We start from the raw sequence: 19978 nt of genomic DNA, 5'->3' as shown, positions 1-19978 counted from the left end.
GCAGTCTGGCTCCAAATTGGTGACTTAGCTGCTACCCTCTATTACCTCCTCATAAAAAGAAGCCACCATTACCAGTATATATGCAGCAGGTTCTGTACTGGTTTTCTGTATTCTTACCTTCACTAACAACTCTGAGGTAGACGCTATTTTTCACAAGTGAGAAAATGAAGGCTCAGAAAGAGATGCCATTGTTTGGTAGACTCAAACTTCAAAACCGGCGTCGAGGCTCCAAAAAGCTTCTCTAACTCTCGAGCAACCAGTATCTTTGAGGCCCGGTTTCCCCATCTTTAAAATGAGGGTGTGGAGTAGAGGTCTCCGTTTTATGAAAAGGAGGTTGTAGAGAAAAAGAGATGTCCGCACACGGGTGTTAGACGGTGGAGTAAAAAGCGATCAAGCCATAGTGGCCCAGGGCCCAGCATAACGGGGTGGGGTGAGTTACAAACATGAGTAAGATTCCCGCCATGGAGGAGGCCTGGGGTGTTAGACCCAAGAGAGGCCTGTGGGCGAAAATGAGCCTGACAGCCTGTCTCGGACCGCTCTGGGCACTGCCGGCGCGGGCCAGCGGCCGAGGCGGGTGGCGAGACCTGGGGTTTTGTCCCGGTCCCGGCTAAGCACCTCACCCGCCCAAATCCTACTCCACAGGATTCTCCATGGAAGCGCGAGAAGGAAGGGGCGCGGCCTCCCCGCCCGCGTAGCAGAGCGCCACGTCCCTCTTGGCTCACCCTCCCTCTGGGCTCCTACGCGTTTTCTCTTCCACACCGCCCGCCTCCGAGCCCTCCGGCGCGGCCTGGTCTCCGCCCTCACCAATCCGCACCTTCCACTATCCGGGTAGGACCAATCAGCGGCTGCGGGGACTGGGAGGGAGACTGTCGCCATGGCACCAAGGAGGCGGGAGCGCGCGGTGGGTAGAAGCTCAGAGCAAAGCCGCCGGCTGGGGGCTGGAGAGACAGGTCTGTGCGCTGCAAGCATTCAGCAGGCGGAGTTTCGCGCGCTGAGACCCAGCTGGGTAAGGCCGGTGGCCTCGAGGTGGGTTCGGATCAGCGCCGCGGGATGCTGGAGTGGGTCCTGAGATAAGGCTCAAGTCTTCGCCTACCCTGCCCCGGCAGTGAGGATGGTGGGAGCCACACGGCGGGCGGGCACAGTGGGGAGTGGGTTTTAGCTCGAGCTTGAGGCCCGGGGTCCCTTCCTCCGCTCCATTCGCTGCAGGGCACCCGTAATTTCCTTGGGGGCGATGAAGGTGGCAGGCTCTTGGCGGGGAGCAGGCGGAGGTGGGTGTAGAACTGAGACCCGGGCAAAGCTCTTGCCTGGCCTTGGCAGGTCGATGGGCGAGGGAAGTACCCACTGGTGAGGAAGGTATACCCACCAGTTCTGAGGTGATGCTCACCACCCCTCGCCAGGCCCAGCAAAGCTAGGCCGGTGAATTCTGCTCTTCTGCTGTTCTCTTAAATCGACAACCAGTGACACTTAGGAGAGGAGAAAGTTCTTGCCAGTTGTGGTATTGTTTTCCCTAGGTCACAGGTCATTAGGTGTGAGATCATGGTACTGGGTATGAGAGAGACCGTACTTCCTTGTTGCACCTGCTGAATACTCAGTGAGCAGATGTGGTTATTGTTGTGGTTGCTCCTGACAGTGGTCTTGGATGACAATTATTTTACAGTGTCAAGAGAGAGACAGAACATATGAACATGAATCATTGAGCCATTATTTTCATTTCTGGAAGACAGAACCTCTTGAAAGTCTCAAAGTGTCCACTAAACTCCTAAATTGGACAATATCCATTTACACAATTGAATAAGTAAGTGCTACTATCTAAGCTGTGTATTAAGGCTCTTAAATCCATGGATAAATATGAACACCAAACGATATACTACCTTGGTTAAAAAAAAAACGGGGAGAGGGGAGAAGGAAAGTTAAATGCAAATATATTTGCTAGTCAGTTTTGTTTGAAAGAGTGTGGACTTTCCCTATAAGAATGAAAAGAATTGATGAGATAGTGCTTTAAGGAATTCATTAAAAGTAGTATGACTAGTGGTATAATAGATTTGGATCAGATAACCTGTAGCTTCTTTTACAACCTGCTTAAATGACTTGTTTCTTAAGACCTTCCCAGGTGAATTCTGTTGAACAGTGTCACGCAATATTCAAATTCTTTCATCTTTCCCCTCATACATATTGCTCCAGGATTCATTCTGATTTAAGCTGAGCGAGTTCTTGTTTTATAAAACTTTAAAACCAAGTTCAACAAATATTGAACAAATGTTTCAACAATTGTTCAGCTAATAGTCAATAATTTAAGAAAAACATGGAAATTTAGAATTAGAAATGAAATTACAAATAATATCACTCTTGTTATTAGGGTGGACATAGGAACTTATATTTCTCATCTTGGTCCTTAAGCTCTCCATGATCTGGTCCAACTTTAAAGGGTGAGTGAAAAATTCATTTCTGTCTCCTTGTAGTTACCTCTGTTGTTCCCCATTTATCCTAGTTTTAACCATTTTGCAAGCATCAGGTCCATGTTGTGTGTACCTCTCTCCAATCTCCTGAAGTACTTACTGTTCATACCACACATTTGGTACATATCCTTTCAGCTTTTTTCCAAGTTGATTTGTGCTCTGTAAATACCAGTTAAAATGAAATGCACAAACAAGGCAATAAGGGTACCTTTCAAGACCCTAGTTATTGGTTACGGGCACTAATATAGAGTATCAGTAGCATGATCAACACCAGTGTCTTTTCATTTTGAGATATGTTGTGTATCTCTGTAGACATACCAAAGTGATTTTGTGTTATTTAGAATAATATTTAAATTGCTTTCCACTTTCTAAGGACCCTTTGGATCACTGAGGTGTGCAAAATACCCTTTTAAGTATTGGGTAGCTGGAGGAATCAAGTGTAGGATTTCAAAATGTATTGAAAATAATCCTTAGTAAATAATCTTTTAAGTATTGTCAGTAATTGAGTTGACTATATTTAGCATGGTAGATGATTAACTTTTTCTAAATAATTGAAGGTCTAGAGAGGGGAAATTTGCTATTTTCATGTTTACATGCAATTAGTTTTGTGGACTTTAAAGAACAGGCTCCTAACCATTTCAAATAATTTTATTCAAGGAAAAACCTTGATCACTTTAATGATTTTCAATCTAAAAAATTTTAAAACCACCATGATATGATGAAAAGTATATTTAATTAGAATTAAACGGCCAGATCCTAATGTGGCTCTGCCAAATAATCGTAGCCAAGTCAGTTAAATTCCCTGTGCCTTACAACCTTTTATAAAAGTAAGATCTGAACTGAACCACCTCTAAGATAATTTCTGGTCCTAGAATTCTCTGATTTTAAAAATTAAAGCAACTTAATGAAAATGAGATAGCAGTTTCATATTTTTATTTTGGCAGAGCTTTTTAACATATTGTATTTTAGTTATCTGAAGTACAGTATGTATAAATAATGAAGACACTGTAACTTTAATAAATTTAAAAATTTTACTGTTGCTCATATGTTTATTGCACATACATATGAGCAACAGTATCTGCTTTTCAGAAGCTTATTAAAAAAGTTATCAAGAATGCTGTAACCACACAGGGAAATATATACAAGATCTTGTGGTAGCTCACAGTGAAAAAGAAAAAGAATGTGACAATGAATATATGTATGTTCATGTATAACTGAAAAATTGTGCTCTACACTGGAAATTGTCACAACACTGTAAACTGACTATAACTCAATTAGGAAAAAAAAAAGAATACTGTAACCAACTGTTAAGATTGGGGAAAAAAGCGATATACTGCTTTCCTTGATTGGTGTCCTTTTCTACAGATATGAACATCAGAGACTCTAAAATCAATACCGATATTTTGACACACAGGAGGGTCGGAGTCCAGCTGAGCTGGTCATACATCTGATATTTTATTTGAGTCGCACTTTCCTATTGACTCTAATTTTCAAATGGAAAAATGATGTTGAACACTAGATTATCTGTTGCCCTTGTCACTGCTGCCATGGAGAAATTCAGAAGCCATTTATTTTTCTCCACCCCACTCCTTTTCACTGTTAGAATTCTGACATTGACAATAAGAAGAAGCAACCTGGGTTTCCTGGCTCAGGGAGAAAGCTGGGTTTCTCCTGGCCTTGGAGAAAGAAACCTGGGTCTCTTGCAAAAAGCTCTGTTTTAATACCAGGGAGGAAGAGATTGTGTTCTTCTTTTGTTGGATGTATTCTTTTCATTGGCCTACAGCTGCATCAGGACTTTGGCTGTGGCAATGCTAGGAGGAGAGCTCTAACATGGCCTTTCAGAATATGGTGTTTAACATTGTATATCAACTGGTTTATTGCTTTTTAAGTTCAATGACTGGGTATTTACATCACAGATTTTAATTATTTTAATATACATATATATTAAATTTTCAAGACAGGAAAGGCATTACTATTTATGGAGCATTTACTATTGCCATGTACTGTGCTAGTTACATTGTATTCATTCTTATTTTCATCCAGTCAAAAACTTATAAAGAAGTATTAGTTCAGTTTCATAGGTATGAAAATCGAGACTCAGAGAGTCAAGTAGCTTGCCAGTAAATGGGAGTGGTTAGGATTCAATATGCTGTTTTTTTTTTACCATACTGTGTTAATAAAGGTCATGTGCTTTTCCAGCACATAACATACATATGATCACTCTCTTGCTTAGATAATTTTATGTTGAATATAGTATCATGAAAAGGATTAAATACATGTGTTCTTAAATTTTGAAGATAATTTATTTCCTTATTTTCTTTACATACTGCATAGAAATAACTGATTATGTTCACCAGTGAGCTTGCACATGAGCTAACTGCCTTGTATTTTACAGGTAGGTAGTGGGTTTCAAAAAAGAATTTGAGATGTCTTGCTTTATTACTGATCACTGTGACTGAAGCTGGGGTTAATTTTTAAAAGTGATCATAAGGGTAAAAAAAGATTCCAGATAAAGATTTTAAGAAAAATTCCAGTTAAGAATTTAATGGTCTTGAAGTACCATTGCAAAGGAAAATAAGCTTTTAGTCTACATTCTTCTTAGTATTTAAAAGGGGAGCAATATAGTAAAATCTGGGCACAAAATCAATATCTTTGCTTATTCTGGTCTTTGATTGTGTTTATTTAATATATTTCTTTTCCTTTTCCACTGGAATATGATATAGACTCTTCTCACATGATAAAAATTTGGCACTTTTTCTTTTCAGAGGATGTGACAAATGTATACCATTACCACTGTAATAAGGCTAAATTTATGTTTATATTTAATGAATTTTTATATTTACTTTTTATATTTAGAGCCTGTTAAGAATCAGCTCTTAGTGAAAAAGCATTGAGAGAGGAGCCAAGACTCAACTCTACACTAATTTGACATTGTGCAATCATCTGATTTCTCTGGATCTCAGTTGCCTCATCTGTAAAAAGGAAATAAAAATTCTTTACCCGTTTAAAGGTAAGTGATCAGTTAAGGAAGCAAAAATGAAAATAGCCTTAATGGTGATTGACACACACAATATTTATTTTCTCATGTAAAATAATTCTTGAAGTAGGCAGTCTAGCATAGATATAGTAGCTTCATAAAGTCACCAAGGCCCTAAACTTTTTCCAGTTCTTTGATCTGCTATCCCTAAGGTGTGGCCCTGGTCTTCGTATCCAAAATAGCTGCCAGAGCTCTAACAATCACTGCCAAGTTCCAGGCAGTAACATAAAGACAAAGAAGGATGCATCCTCTCCCTTTAAGGAAATTTTCTGAATCAAAGCTCAGGCTACCAGGGAAGCAGTGAAATGTAGCTGGATGCATGGCTGACCTGGAAAAAATTGGGCTTTTGTTATTGAAGAGGAAGGGAAGATTTGGATATTGGCAGGCAAATAGAAGTTTTTGCCACAGTATGGATCTCTTTTTCTTTCCTCTCTGAGATCTGTAAGCTGTGATAACTATTAATAGAAGCTTCATTATTTGCCATGGCAGAGCTTGAAGTCTGACCATTGTCTCCAGAAGGAAATAAGTTTCATCTAATAAATTGTATCTCTTTCTTACTTTGATTACATGATTCACTATAGAAGGCTTTCTGTCTTGATTGGGTATTTGTTCTGATTATTTTTTTAAAATTACTCATAAATGTTCAATACTAGATGTTTGTTGTATAATTTATGGATGTTTTAAAAAAGAGCTAATATTTACTGAGCCACTTGCTTTATGCAAAGTACTGAAAAGACAGAGATAATTTATCCTAAAAGTGTCACATAATAAATCATCAGGAAATAAATTTTTGTTGGAAAGTGTAAATCCATGTTTAAGTTCAATACTGTCACACTAGGAACATTTTTATCTTGCTTGTTGGTTAAAAGTTGTGGTTTTTTTTTTTTTTTCAACCACTTAACTGTTACCTGTTTTGAAATTTCCTCTTACTTAACTACTAGCCCTTGCTTAACTTACTTAGGTATATCAATATTTTATTTCCTTCCAGACTGTTTTTGGTGAATATTATGTAAATATACCCTGTACTTGTCTTGCAAAATGGTTCAAATGCCATTCTGTCTGAAAAGAAAGAGAATTACTGTTTTGAGGAAAGAAAACTGAAATTTAGGAACTAGAACTTTGATGGAGGACAAATCTAAAGATTCAGGCAATCTTTTAGGGATATTAGAAGGAAGATAAGGAGCAAATTAAGATTTTATTTCTACAAAATATATTTGTGTTTTTGCAAGGTTTTGAATTTTTCCATTATCACTTAAGCACAAAGTATAGTATTTCCTTTGCTACCAGTGGTCTGATTTCCTTTTTTTCCAATCAGAACCACTGACCCCAAATAAACAAAATAATCAGGAGTTTTATGAGTATAAAAACAAGCTAGTTTTGTTTTTAAGAGATATTTAGCATTGTAAATCACCTGTAAGTCTATTTGCTGAATACCATTTTAATGCATTAATTTTTTTTAATTAACAGAAAGTATCATGCTACGTGTTGTTTTGTAAGCAGCTTTTTTCAAATTGTGATTGTTTGATAGGCTGCCTTCCTCACTAGACTGATAACTCTTTGAGGGTAGGGACCGTGTCTTTCTCACTTACCTGTGTATCCAGCCTAATATCTGGTACATACTGGGTACTTCATAAAAATTTGTTAAATTAATAAGTAACATACAACAGAGTAAAGAAAACATACTTCAATATAGTCTTATTTTGTTTTGTTTTGTTTTGTTTTGTGGCTGAATTTATTCAAGGTACACTGTCAAAGTAACCGAGGGCTTGCCCAAGAAAGGTTATACAGCAGAAGCTATAATGGAGCTTAAAAATAACAAAGCATTGAAACCGGCACTTTTCTTCTTTACCACCTTTGGAATGACGAGCAGAAGTGCTCCATTGGCTGGTGTCCTCATGTATTAATTCAGTCTTAAATTTAAAAGGTAGAGGAGTGAAAGAGGAGGGTTGAGGGAGGGAGGAAAAAGATAGATGAGGGAGGAATAGAGACTATTAAAAGAAAAGAGAGACAAACTAGTTTCAGTTTTCTGTATTCTTCACCCTTCTCACCCATGACCACTCTTTTTAACCACTTCCAGGATATTTCTCCTTACAAGCAAAACAAGAAACTATTTTCACACACACACACCCCCCCACACCAAGTAAACGTGATCTGGATAATTACTGGTATGAATTAGTAGTTAAATTTGCCTCCCTGTATGAATGAGAATCTCAATTTGGTGGAGACAGGGAAGGAGAGAGAAGCTTATTTTTAGAATTTGGAAATTTAGGGAAATTATTTTATATCTACTGAGTGTTAGGAGAGGCTTAAGAACTCTGCTTATTTTGTAATTTTGCTTGAGGCTCCCATGCCTTTGAGTTCAGGGCTTTCCATACTGTCATGAGATTGTTGCTTGGTTTAGAATTTCACATCATACTACTTGAGAGCATAAATTTTCAGCCTTTCTTGGTCTGGATTAGGGTACTGTGTCAGCCTAGTTCAGCCCAGTATGTCCTCTTTAGGTCTCTATGAAAGAAGAGGGTGATAAAAGAAAGGAGAAGGCCATTCTTACTGACCTGATAACGGAAGAAAAGTAGGTTAGTCTCCTCTTCGTCCCATTGCCACTCCTTACCGCTCATCTTGCTTTCTTTTTTGTATGGACATTTGTATACATTGGGTTCATGTAAATCTGTAAACCTATTTCTCACACATTTGACATTATCTTGGTATTTAAAGAGATTTTTGTATCCTTACTTTTCTACCTAATGAGCTAGGAAATTTTTTTATTGCTTTTGTTATGATAACAGTTAATATTTACTGCAGCCTTATTAGGGAGTAAATGTTCTAATTAGCTTTAGACTTCAGTAAGTTAATTGAATTATTTCTAGAATATACACTAAAAGGTTAGAAAATAGAATAGAAAAGCGTATTTTAAAAACTCTTCAATCAAAAACAAAATTTAAAAAAGGCAAGAAAGGGGAGGAAATAAATATTAAAGAGGCAGAATAAATAGAAAGCCCAAAAGAAGATGGTGTTTCATTGACTCTGACTCCACTGATAGATGTTAAGACACATCATTTTATGCCCTATAGAACACATACTCCCAATTAGACTACGACACTGTGCTTTATCACTTACAATTTCATTTTGTGTTTTTTTTATTGAAAGTGGGTTTTTTTTAATTGAAGTATAGTTGATTTACAATGTTGTGTTAGTTTTTTGGTGTACAGCATAGTGATTCAGTTATATTTATATTATTTATATATATATATATATATATATATATATATATATATATATTCTTTTCATTATAGGTTATTACAAGTTATTCAATATATTTCCCTGGGCTATATAGAAGGACCTTGTTGTTCATCTATTATATATATAGTTTGTATCTGCTAATCCCAAACTCCTAATTTATCCATTCCCCACCTCTTCCCCTTTGGTAACCTTAAGTTTGTTTTCTATGTTTGTGAGTCTGTTTCTGTTTTGTAAATAAGTTCATGTCATTTTTTTTTTAGATTCCACATATAAGTGATATATGATATTTGTCTTTCTCTGTCTGATTTATTTCATTTAGAAAAATATGGAATGCTTCACAAATTTGCATGTCATCCTTGCTCAGGGGTCATGCTAATCTTCTCTGTATCATTCCAGTTTTAGTATATGTTCTGATGAAGTGAGCACCGAAAGGGCTTTTTTTTTTTTTAGTAAACTTTTTTTTTTTAGAGCAGTTTCAGGTTCACAGCAGAATTGAGCAGAAAATAGAGACAGTTTACACCAACACATATATACTCCCCTACCCTCAACATCCTTCATCAGTGTGGCATATTTGGTACAATCAATGAACCAACATGGGCACATTATTATCAACCAAAGTCCACAGTTTACATTGTGAAAGTGCTTTTTAAGATTCATTTAGACATATAGATTTTTCTCACATCACTTTCACAGATACATAAAGAAATTGAAAGTTAAATAAATTGGTTAAGGTATTCTTAAGACTTTTTCACATTCATAGTCTGAGCCTCTTGAAACACTTTCTTGATTCAGAATTCTATTTGTTTGTGTTTTCCCACATAGCATTGTTCTGTCTACTATGGAGAGTGAGGATGATTTTATTCTGGGAATTTCTTTAAGACCATTTGCCTGGAATTTTCTCCAAGCCTCTGACACTCATTTTGCAAGCTTTGATGCTAGTACATTCTTGAGATGATATTCATTTTGCAGGCTTTGGTGCTAGTGTTTTTCAAAAGATGACAACGGAAAGTTTTCAGTTCATCTTCTTTCCTCAGCTCTTCCTTCAATGGTTTACTGACTAAAAAGTTGAGGAGTTACAGTTTGTTTAGACATGGCATCAGGGATAACATCAAGTTATGTCATTTTTCAGGCAGCCTGTCCTTTAAATATTCAGATATACAGCCTCAGAAGACATCAAGAGCTAAACACATATGGCCGGCAGGCTATGAAAGGCTCTCAGACACTCAAACCAGCCTTCCTTTAGTTCAGCTATCATACACTCCCCTCATGTTTATGCATATAAAACATTTCTGGGAAATTATTTTGTAGTCTAAAATTGAATATGGCAGCAACTTCTGTTGCTTTTGTTGGCCATAGGTGTTGATGCCAGTGTTACAGTGATGTGCTGTTTCCTGTGTAACCCATTCTCAGGATATTCATCTCTTTAGCACCTTTAGCATTAAAGTTTCATTTCTTAGTGCCTGTAAAAGAACATCAGGATTTTGTCAGCATTTCCTGTTGACTAAACTCAGCTTTGTTTTTTCATCGAATCACATGGAAGTTATGCAGTTTCTGTTCAGTGTTGGTAGGAAGTCTCTGACAAATTGACATTTGCCTTAACAATACATGAATCCATCAAATTAGCCTCATGTTCCATATAGATTTTTAAAAAATTTATTGGAGGCACTGTCAGTTTCCACTGCCTTGATTTGCATTGTTTGGTTGCTTGTAGGTAACCTTGCTATATCTCAGTAACAAAATGTAAAGCAGCTTTACCTTCTTGTGGGCACCTTCCTGTCTAAGGTCAGGTAAAGCACTTAGTTGTTCCTTTACAAGAAAACTAAAGTTGCTGTTATTCCTTTAACATCAACTATTTACTTCACTAATATCAGCTGCTTTATTTCTGTGTTTACAAAATAACTTTTATTTCAATGCCAAATCACAATTTAATCCTTTTGAAGACATTTTAAATGGCAGTTACATTCAATTTGTACCAAAAAATGCAAAAGCTCAATCTGAAGTAATGGCTGTAGGAATAACTATGATAAAGTCCACGCATGTGCAGGCAGTAAAGATTAATACTGCGTTAACTGAAAAACAGTCTCTGATTTCTAAGATATTAAACTGAGGAATTATTGTCAGCAATTTGATTAAATATAAACAGAGAGGGGATAGGGGATAGCTCAAGTGTAGAGCGCATGCTTAGTATGCATGAAGTCCTTGGCTTAGTTCCCAGTGCCTCCTCCAAAAATAACCTAATTACCTCCCTCACCACCAAAAGAACCCCCAACAACAACAACAAAAAATAGAATAAAAATAACATCAAGCCCATTTTAAAAACTAATCTAAATACATTAAAAATATATAAACAGAAAATACTCTAGTTAGAAGACAAAGATTGTTAGGCTGAATAAAAAAGAAGTATGTGAGAGTGTATGTGTGTGTATGTGTGTGTATCTACATATTAATCAAAAGAAAATTGCTTTAGCTATATTACAATCAAAATAGACCTTAAGGCAAACTGGAATATAAAAGTCACTCAAATAGTAAAAGGATTAAATCTAACAGAAAGCTGGAAAATCTTAAATTTGTGTACATTTAATAACATAGCCTCAAAATATTTAAACAAAAATTGACAAAATTATAAGGAAAAACAGGTAAATCCAAAATTAAAGTGTCAGATTTTCATTTACCTTTCTAGTAATGATAAGACACCCAGGCAAAATTCATTAAAATGTAAAAACGAGATAATAATGAAAATTTATAGAGCATGGCTCATTCTAAACATCTATGCTTCCTATAGGTAACTGATATTTGCAAATTGTATTTGTCTTTTTTTAATGTTCACATTTTATTTTACAAGCTCAGATTTTTTGCTCTGTTTTTCATTGCTTTTAAAAAAATTGAAATTTGATCCACATATCATAAAATTCAGCCTCTCAAAAGTGTACGATGTCTCACACTATATCAAAGTATGAAATGTTCCTGGCTTAACCTCATTTTTATACTGGATAGGGACTTTCTTTGGTAGTTGAATTTTGTATTTTTTATATTGCAGCACGTGGATCTTCTATTTGATCTACCAGGATAATTTTCAGCTGGCTGAGTAAGCAATGTTTAGTTTAAAGGCATTTATAAGTCATATAACGTAATCATTCTTACAATTGGTATGAGTACAATTTTATTAGTATTTCTGATAATGTAAGAGAAAAGATCTACTCTTTATTCAAAAGAATAAAATGGTAATAGAATTTAAGAGCTTAAAGAATACTGAGGTCTAGTTAAATTCCTATTTTTAAAAAAAAATCCATTATGTAAAAAAATGACAAAGTAAGTTAATTGACTGACCTGTGGTCACATAGCAAATGAGTGGTGCAGCTGGAATTAGAATACAGACCTGAATTTAATTTTGCCCTGCCCTTCTTAGATATAACACCCATTTTTCTTTTCCTTGAGGATCTAAATTTATTTTTCAGATGAGCATTCTTTTTGTCTCTCATTGTAGAAGAGTTTTGTGACTAACAGAGCAAAGGGACGCAGTATTTTCAAATGTTAGCATGCATCAGAATCACCGATAGGGCTTGTTGAAACAGATTGTGCCCTATCCCCGCCATCATCCTCCTTGCCCTCCTCAGACATTCTCTGATGTAGGAGGTTTGGAGTAAGCCCTGAAGATTTGCATTTCTAACTAATTCCCAGGTGATGCTGATGCTGCTGGCTCAGGGACCACACTTTGAGAACCACAGCTCATAAAAGCAGACATAGGCTTTGGAGTCAGTCATTCCCAGGTCCAAACTCTGGATCTATGACTTACTGCTCTGTGACCCAGATCAAGTTTTTAAACTGATATGTCTCAGTTTCCTATACTTTAAAATGGAGATAATAATATTTATTTCACAGGGTCATTGTAGTAATTAAATTAATGTAATAAAAATGTTTAACATACTTCTTGGTACACAGTAAACACTCAGTAGGTGGTTTCTATTGTTATTTGTAATAAGCTTGGGACCCAGTTAAATGTTTATGAACCATACATTCAGTCAGTGTTTTAGAGTAGATGCCTGGAGACTTCTTGTCACTTTGTCACTCTGAGATGCTGTCAGGACATACACACTGACACATTCATATATACAACATACTCTTCCTTGACTCTCTTCATTTTTGTGGTAGACTTGAAAGAAGAGTGAGACAGCAGAAGTGACAAATTGGTAAAGGGATTCCACTTCCAAGATTGGATTTAACATCGTTTATTTTTATTACTCTCAGGCTTCTACTGTGTATTGAAGTAAAGGTGGACACTATTTTAAAAAAAGAACATATTTCAAAATATGTGACATAGCTGCCAGCTGCTAAGATAGAACTACTTGTTAATGTGTATGTGTGTTGTCTGGTGAGAGAAGGAGAGCCTAAGGGACCTTGCAGATGAACGCAAGGTGGAGGGGAGGAGTCTGTGTGAAAGACTCTTTTAAACTGTGGATTGACCACATCAAGCGATAATCACAGCTCCTGATGGGATCTGCAAAATGAACTTTCTGAGGTATATCACTGAGCTGACTTTCCACATGCTCATCATAGACTATTCAATAATTTAGCAGTTAATTCATTTTCTAATTATTTGAAAACCATACATGCCAGGAGCCATGGAGACTCAATAAGCTCCAGAAGTGTGAGTAGAAGACATCAGAATTGACTTGAGCAGTTAAGTCATAACTTGGGCTTTTCAGCCATGATTACACTGAAAACTCTTAGGTTTTTTAATGGTCATTTGGTCAGCCTGTTTACAATGGCATACAGCACTTGCAAAGGTAAACAAAAGTTTCAATTCAGTTTTTTTTTAAAAAACTCAGCTAACTCAATGATATTTTTAAAACAACTAACTCAGTGATACTTTTAAATTATTTTTTATAAGGTAACAGGTGTAGATAATACTTGAAAAGATGCTCATCACTCAGCCAGTGAAATGCAAATCAAAATCAGTGGCATACCACTTCACACCCAGGATGTCGGCTATAATAAAAAGATAGACAATAGCACATGCTGGTGAGGATATGGAAAAATTGCAACCCTCATATATTGCTGGTGGTGATGGGAAATGGGGGCTGCTATGGAAAATAGTTTGGCAGTTCCTCAAAAAATTAAACATGGAGTTACGGAATTGACCCAACAATTCTACTCTTAGGTATAATGCCGAAAGAATTCACAACATGCTAACACGATTACCTGAATACACATGTTCATAATAGCATTATTCCTGCTAGCCTAAAAAGTAGCAATAACCCAAATGTCCATCACCTGATGAATTGATAAACAAAATGTGAAATATCCATACAATGGAATATCTATTCAGCTATGAGAAAGGATGAAGTGCTACTTCATATTACAACATGCTTGTACCTTGAAAACATAATGCTAAATGAAAAAAGCCAGGTGTGAAAGGCCACATGTTGTATGATTCCATTTATATGAAATGTCCAGAGTAAGCAAATCTATCCAGACTGAGTGAAGGTAGATTAATAGTTACCAGAGACCCAGAGAATAAGAGAATGGGGAGTGACTGCTAATGATTAGGGGGTTTCTTTTTGGAGTGATGAAAATGTTCTAAAATTGGGTAATGGTGATAATTGCACAGTATGGAGAATATACTAAAAACCACTGAATTGTATAATTTTAAAAGGGTAAGTTTTATAGCATGTAAATTATATCTCAAAAAAGCAAAAACAAAACATATACCTGCAATGGGCATGAAGCGTGAATGAGAGATAAACCTTTGTTGTCCTAAAAAATAATTGTGGGAAGAGGAGGTGATCCGTGGTTGGGAAAAGATTCTGTGGGGAAACAAACCATCCTTGTATTAGAGATTTGTAATGCATAGTAGCCCATCACAAGTTCTGAAAGTCTTGTGAAATAGAAACCTGTTTATCTTCATTGAGCCAGCATCTCCCAAACATTTCATTATAAAACATGCTTATAATTGTGTTGAAGAACTAGTGTCCTAGAGAAGAGTGAATCCTGGTCTTGAGCATACATATGTAGGATTCACCTGGAATGTTTGTTAAAACAAATTCTGGGGACCCACCCCAGAGATTCTGATTCCAGAGGTCTTGGGTACAACCTGAGAATTTGCATTTCTGACAAGCTCCCAGGTGATTTTATCCTTCAAGTTTGAGAACTAAAATTTGAGTGCATCTTTGTGGAATAGTCAAATCCCATACTTTCAATGGATAAGTTTTATGGCCTGTGAATTATAGCTCAATAAAGAGGCTGAAAAATTGATATACTAGAAAAAGCACTAAAATGTAGATTCTAGTGATTGTGTTAATGCCAGACAATACTCTGAGTGAATTGATTCAATTAGAAATTTCTTCATCTGTAAAATGAGTTACTGTTCTATGCACTACCTAGGGTTGTGGTGTAAATGAGGCAATCCACTCTTCCAAATTGTGTTTTGTGGATAAAAACAGGTTACTTAAAAAAAAGTCAATTGCCAGCTAAATTTGGGAGCCTCTGAATTAAATAATGCGTATTCCAGATTGATGGTCAGACCATTACTTTTGACTTGAATCCTAACATCAATCTATATGTATAGAGTCAATTAAGTATGAGCTTTTTATTCATTCTAATTCTTGTAGTAGATCCTCTGGAGCTACAAAAAACTTATGAAGTAAAAACTGAATGAGCAAGATTTGAATAATATTGTGGGACCATCAATGTTTGCTCCTCTTTTGCTTTAACTTTGTTATATCCTGCTTGATATTTTATTGACCTATTTATTTGAAAAATTATTAACCAAAAAGAATTTTAGCAAATGATTGTTGGCTATGATAAAATAATGTTTAGCAAGGTTAAGAGAATATTTGTAGCTAGTTATTTGTCTCTTAATCAGCTTATGTTCATAAAGCAACTTATTTTCAAAATTAGATTAAAGCTAATTTAAATATTATGTCCAGGAATCATTTTGGCTCTTTTGTATTTTATTTGAGGAAAAAATATATAGTTTACCCTTGCTTCTTCCTAACTTAAATTTGGGCTGTTCATTTTTTTAAAATTTGAGTTCCTCATTACCATCTTTATTTAAAGCTTTTATAATTAACCAAATGTTTTGTTATACTATATAAGCAGTTTAGACTTTAAAATTTTGTTTACTTGCCTTTTTAGATTTTTAAATTTTATTTACTTGCCTTTTTAATTTTAGCTGAAGAGCATTACTCCCTTGATTTTCTTAGTGGTCTGTTTTAAGCATTATTTTTGATAAGTTATAATCTATTTTAACCCCTTTCCTAGAATTCTTGTTGAATTAAACTTCCTGAAATTGAATATATTATTAATGTAGTATTAGGAATGCATGTATATATAGTTTGAAAACTTTTTTTAGGACTTAATATAATTATACCTTTATTTCAGATGAAGTGGAGGACCATACTGCTACAATATTGTTTTCTCTTCATTACATGTGTACTTACTGCTCTTGAAGCTGTGCCTATAGACATAGACAAGACAAAAGTGAAAAATACTCAGCCTGTGGACAGTGCAAAGATAGAACCACCAGTAAGTGAAATGATAAAGATAACCTTGTGGGAAGAATTTTAACTAAAATATTGCCAATATGTTTTACTTACAGAATTGGACATTTAGGAATTATTTCTGAAATAGCAGTGAAAAGAGTATTGGCACATGTTTAATATTAGGCAATGTTTATTTAATGTGGTTAGGATATTAGATAGTGCATAGAAGAATTAATCATGCTATATTTCCAATATTTTTATAACCAGCTAAGAAAACATTGTATTATATTCAAAGGAGAGACAGATAGCAATGAGGAGAGACAGGTGACAATGGGGTAAAACCTATTAGTCTTATTGGTTGAATCTTCATTGTCTAAGCCATAGAGAAAAAATGTACCTTTATGTAAGAGTAAAACATGATATTGGTTCTGATACAACTCTCTTCATTTGAGAAATACAGCTTTTAACTTCGTCCAAACCATCAAAGTAGGTATGTCTCAATGCCATTTTGCTAGACTTTTTTTTTTTTTTTTTTTCTCTTAGGGTTGAGATCTTTAGATACAGGGGAGGAAAAACTTTCAGGAGAGTTATTGTTTGTTTCTTAATTTGAAGGATACTGGACTTTATTATGATGAATACCTCAAGCAAGTGATCGATGTGCTGGAAACAGATAGTCATTTCAGAGAAAAGCTCCAGAAAGCAGACATAGAGGATATAAAGGTAAATGTAATTAAATATTATTTAACAAACATTTGAGCATGCCGGACACTGAGCTAAGTACTGGAATTACAAGGATGAGACTCATTCTCAGCCCTTAAAGAAGCCTCGAGGGAGACTAATATCTAGAAAAAGATTATTAAGATGAATATATGATGAGTGTATAATATATATTGGAGACAAAGAGGATGGACACCTAATTCAGTATGAAGCAGAGGGGAAAGGTAGGAAGTCTTTCATCCTGGTAGATATTATGCCCATGCTTAAAGATGTGGCTGAGAAAAGGAGAATGACTGGGAGGCATCCTAGGCTAAGGTGCAAGAGTACAGAGTCAGGAGATATATAGGAATGTGGAAGTAGTAACTGTTGCTGGAACCTAGACTGGGAAGTGGAGGTCATGACTGGCTAAAAGATGAGCTTGAAAGAGTCATGGGCTAGGTGACAGAGGGCCTTGTACATCATGTTAAGGGGCTTGAATCATGAAGTGAGGACAGCAGGAAGCTATTCAAAGGTTTAGAATAGGTTTAGTTCTGCTGTTTTAATCAGGTCTAGATTAATAAAAGTGGGAATGGGCCATATCTTACCTCAATAGGGGAGGTTTAATTATTTGCCTCTGTCCTAAGAACTCCATTTATTAGACGTTTCCCTAGCCCTAGACATCTCCTTAGTACTCATAGTAAAGAAAGGAGGGTGTAAAAACAAGATCTGACATGAGAGAGTCTTTCAAAGTCCATCTTGTAAGGGCATTGAACTCATTTAGTTGGGTTAATACTGAGTCAGCAGTAAAGAAATTTCCAATGACTTAATTTTAAACCTTCAGTTATACCTCTTCATACAGTTTTGTTGATATGCTTATGTTATTTTTATTTATCTGGTTTTAACTTTCCTAAAAAATTATCTCACCTGTATCCAGAATCACAATTAGAGAACTTTGAAGGGAACTTTCTGGGTCAAACATACTTCTTATTTTAGTCTCTGTCCCTAGTGTGGGCCCCTTTGAAAGTCTGACCCACCTCAGGTTGTGGCAACTATCAGAACCTCTGTGTAGATTTTAGCTCTTCTCTTGGAGGCTGTGAACTGTTCTGGAAGAAAGGTAACAGCATTATGCCAGTAATTCCCCTGAATTGTCTTTTTTTAATTGAAGTATATTTGACATGCAATATTATGTTAGTTTCATGTGTACACCATAGCAATCGGACATTTGTATATATTGTGAAATGACCACCACAATAAGTCTAGTAACCATCTGCTACCCTACAAAGCTAATACAATAATATTGACTATATTCCTCATGCTGTATATTACATCCCCATGACTTATTTATTTTATATCTGGACATTTGTACCTCTTGATCCCCATCACCCATTTTATAATCCCCAACCTCCTTTCACTCTGGCAACTACCAACCTGTTCTCTGTATCTATGTCTGGTTTTGTTTTGTTTGGTAGGTTTGCTTGTTTCGTTTTTTTTAGATTCCACATGTGTCATGCAGTGTTTGTCTTTCTCTGTCTGACTTATTTGACTTAGCATAATTCCATCAATCCCCTGAATTGTCTTGAGAATAATCTTGTTTCCAAAAAATTCATTTGACCTAATTTCCTGGGATAAATTGTATTTAATGTAGAACTTTCAGTGTCTCTTATTTACTTAAGTTAGGATTGAGTATTAATTGGGGGATAATAGAAAATGTGGGTAATGGGAGTTAATATATAGAGATAATCAGGGAAAAGAAGACAACAAGCTTGTCTTTGGTGTAGGAATTCTTTTATTACTGTCGTCCTTTCACAGTCAATTCCTATTCCCTAGTGGGGTTGGAAGGGGGGGAGACAAAATGATGTAAGTTTAACAGTTATTCAACAGGGAAAAAAAGAGGAGTAAAAATAGACCATAAAACCCAAGCCAATGAAATCATTACAGATAGCTCCGCAAAGATTCTTGTCTCAGGAAAAACTGGGAAAAAAAAGTTAGAAGTTGTTTTTTCCTTTTCAGCTAAACGTTTTGAAAGGGAAATCATACCACATTTCTTTACTTACCAAACATTGCTAACTAGAAAGATTATGGCTCTGCCTGCTCCACTTCCCTGAATGTACTTTTGTTTATTTGTTTTTGTTTTTCATTTTTTGGGGTGGAGGTAATTAGGTCGGTTGGTCGGTCAGTCTATCTATCTATCTATCTATCTATCTATCTATCTATCTATCTATCTATTTTAATGGAGGTACTGGGGATTGAACCCAGGACCTTGTGCATGCTAGGCATGCACCCTGCACTGAGCTATACCCTCCCCCTGAATGTACTTTTGTGAATGGTGTCAGTGACTTCTTAATTACTGAATCTAGTGAGCACTTTTTATTCCTCTTCTTCCTGGACTCCTTTATTTTATCTCAGTGGTTCTCAGATTTTAAATTGTTAGAACAGACTTCTGGGCCCTTTCTGCAGACTTTCTGATACAGTAAGTCTAGGGCCTGCATTTCTGAAGTTCCCAGGTGATGCTGCTGCCTCCACCTGGGGACCACACTTGAGAACCATTGTTTTGTAATGACCATTTGCTCCTTGAAATTGCACTGCTCTTTTTGCTTCTGCATATTCTCCCAGCTCTCCTTCTCCCTCTCTGAACATTCTCTCTTGGTGTCCTTTATGGGATTTCTCTTCCTTCCCTTCCTCAGCAGGCCCTCTTGACTCAGTCCTGAAGGATTTGTGTGCCTGATTGCTAGTTAGATTTGCAGTTTGTGATGGTAGGTGAATTTATAAACAAGAGAAAGTAAACCACTGGCTGTTTTGTTTCTTAAATTTTGAAATGTGTATCTGATTACTCATCTGTGAAAAAAGTAATCAAAGGAGACAAGCTAAGAAAGATGAATTCTGAAAAGCTATTTATACATGGAATGACTATTAAGGAGGCCAAGTTACTTTAACCATCACCACAATCTAATTTTAGAGAAGTTTTATTTCCCTGCCAAAGAATCCCTATACCCACTAAGCAATCATTCCCCCTTTCTTCTCTCTCCTCAGCCCCTGGCAACCATTAAGCTACTTTCTATCTCTATGGA

The 19978-nt window shown here is 36.1% G+C and overlaps 1 protein-coding gene and 1 non-coding gene across 9 annotated transcripts in view; one reads left to right on the top strand and one right to left on the bottom strand.

Annotated features, from left to right (window-relative positions):
* Positions 1–868: 868 nt before the first annotated feature.
* The window catches only part of NUCB2 (nucleobindin 2), a 32000-nt gene continuing 12890 nt past the window's right edge, over positions 869–19978 (top strand). The window contains exons 1-7 of one of the 8 annotated variants that reach the window (XM_032488924.1): positions 888–1026; positions 1658–1795; positions 2357–2426; positions 4791–4851; positions 5313–5466; positions 16114–16257; positions 16827–16934. In XM_032488924.1, coding sequence (XP_032344815.1) covers positions 16114–16257; positions 16827–16934 — 252 coding nt within the window. In that variant the 5' untranslated portion in view covers positions 888–1026; positions 1658–1795; positions 2357–2426; positions 4791–4851; positions 5313–5466. Of the gene's footprint in view, positions 1027–1657; positions 1796–2356; positions 2427–4790; positions 4852–5312; positions 5467–7994; positions 8070–16113; positions 16258–16826; positions 16935–19978 lie in introns of all 8 variants that reach the window. The other 7 variants (XM_014568023.2, XM_014568026.2, XM_014568024.2 and 4 more) reach the window with 7 other exon arrangements.
* On the bottom strand, positions 9053–9159 carry LOC116666735. The gene has a single exon (XR_004323632.1). It is a non-coding gene; the product is annotated as a U6 spliceosomal RNA (small nuclear RNA).

This window comes from Camelus ferus, chromosome 10, assembly GCF_009834535.1.
Source record: "Camelus ferus isolate YT-003-E chromosome 10, BCGSAC_Cfer_1.0, whole genome shotgun sequence".
NCBI classification, from domain to species: domain Eukaryota; kingdom Metazoa; phylum Chordata; class Mammalia; order Artiodactyla; family Camelidae; genus Camelus; species Camelus ferus.
Note: the sequence above shows the minus strand (reverse complement) of the source record. Positions and strands in the feature narration are given on the sequence as shown.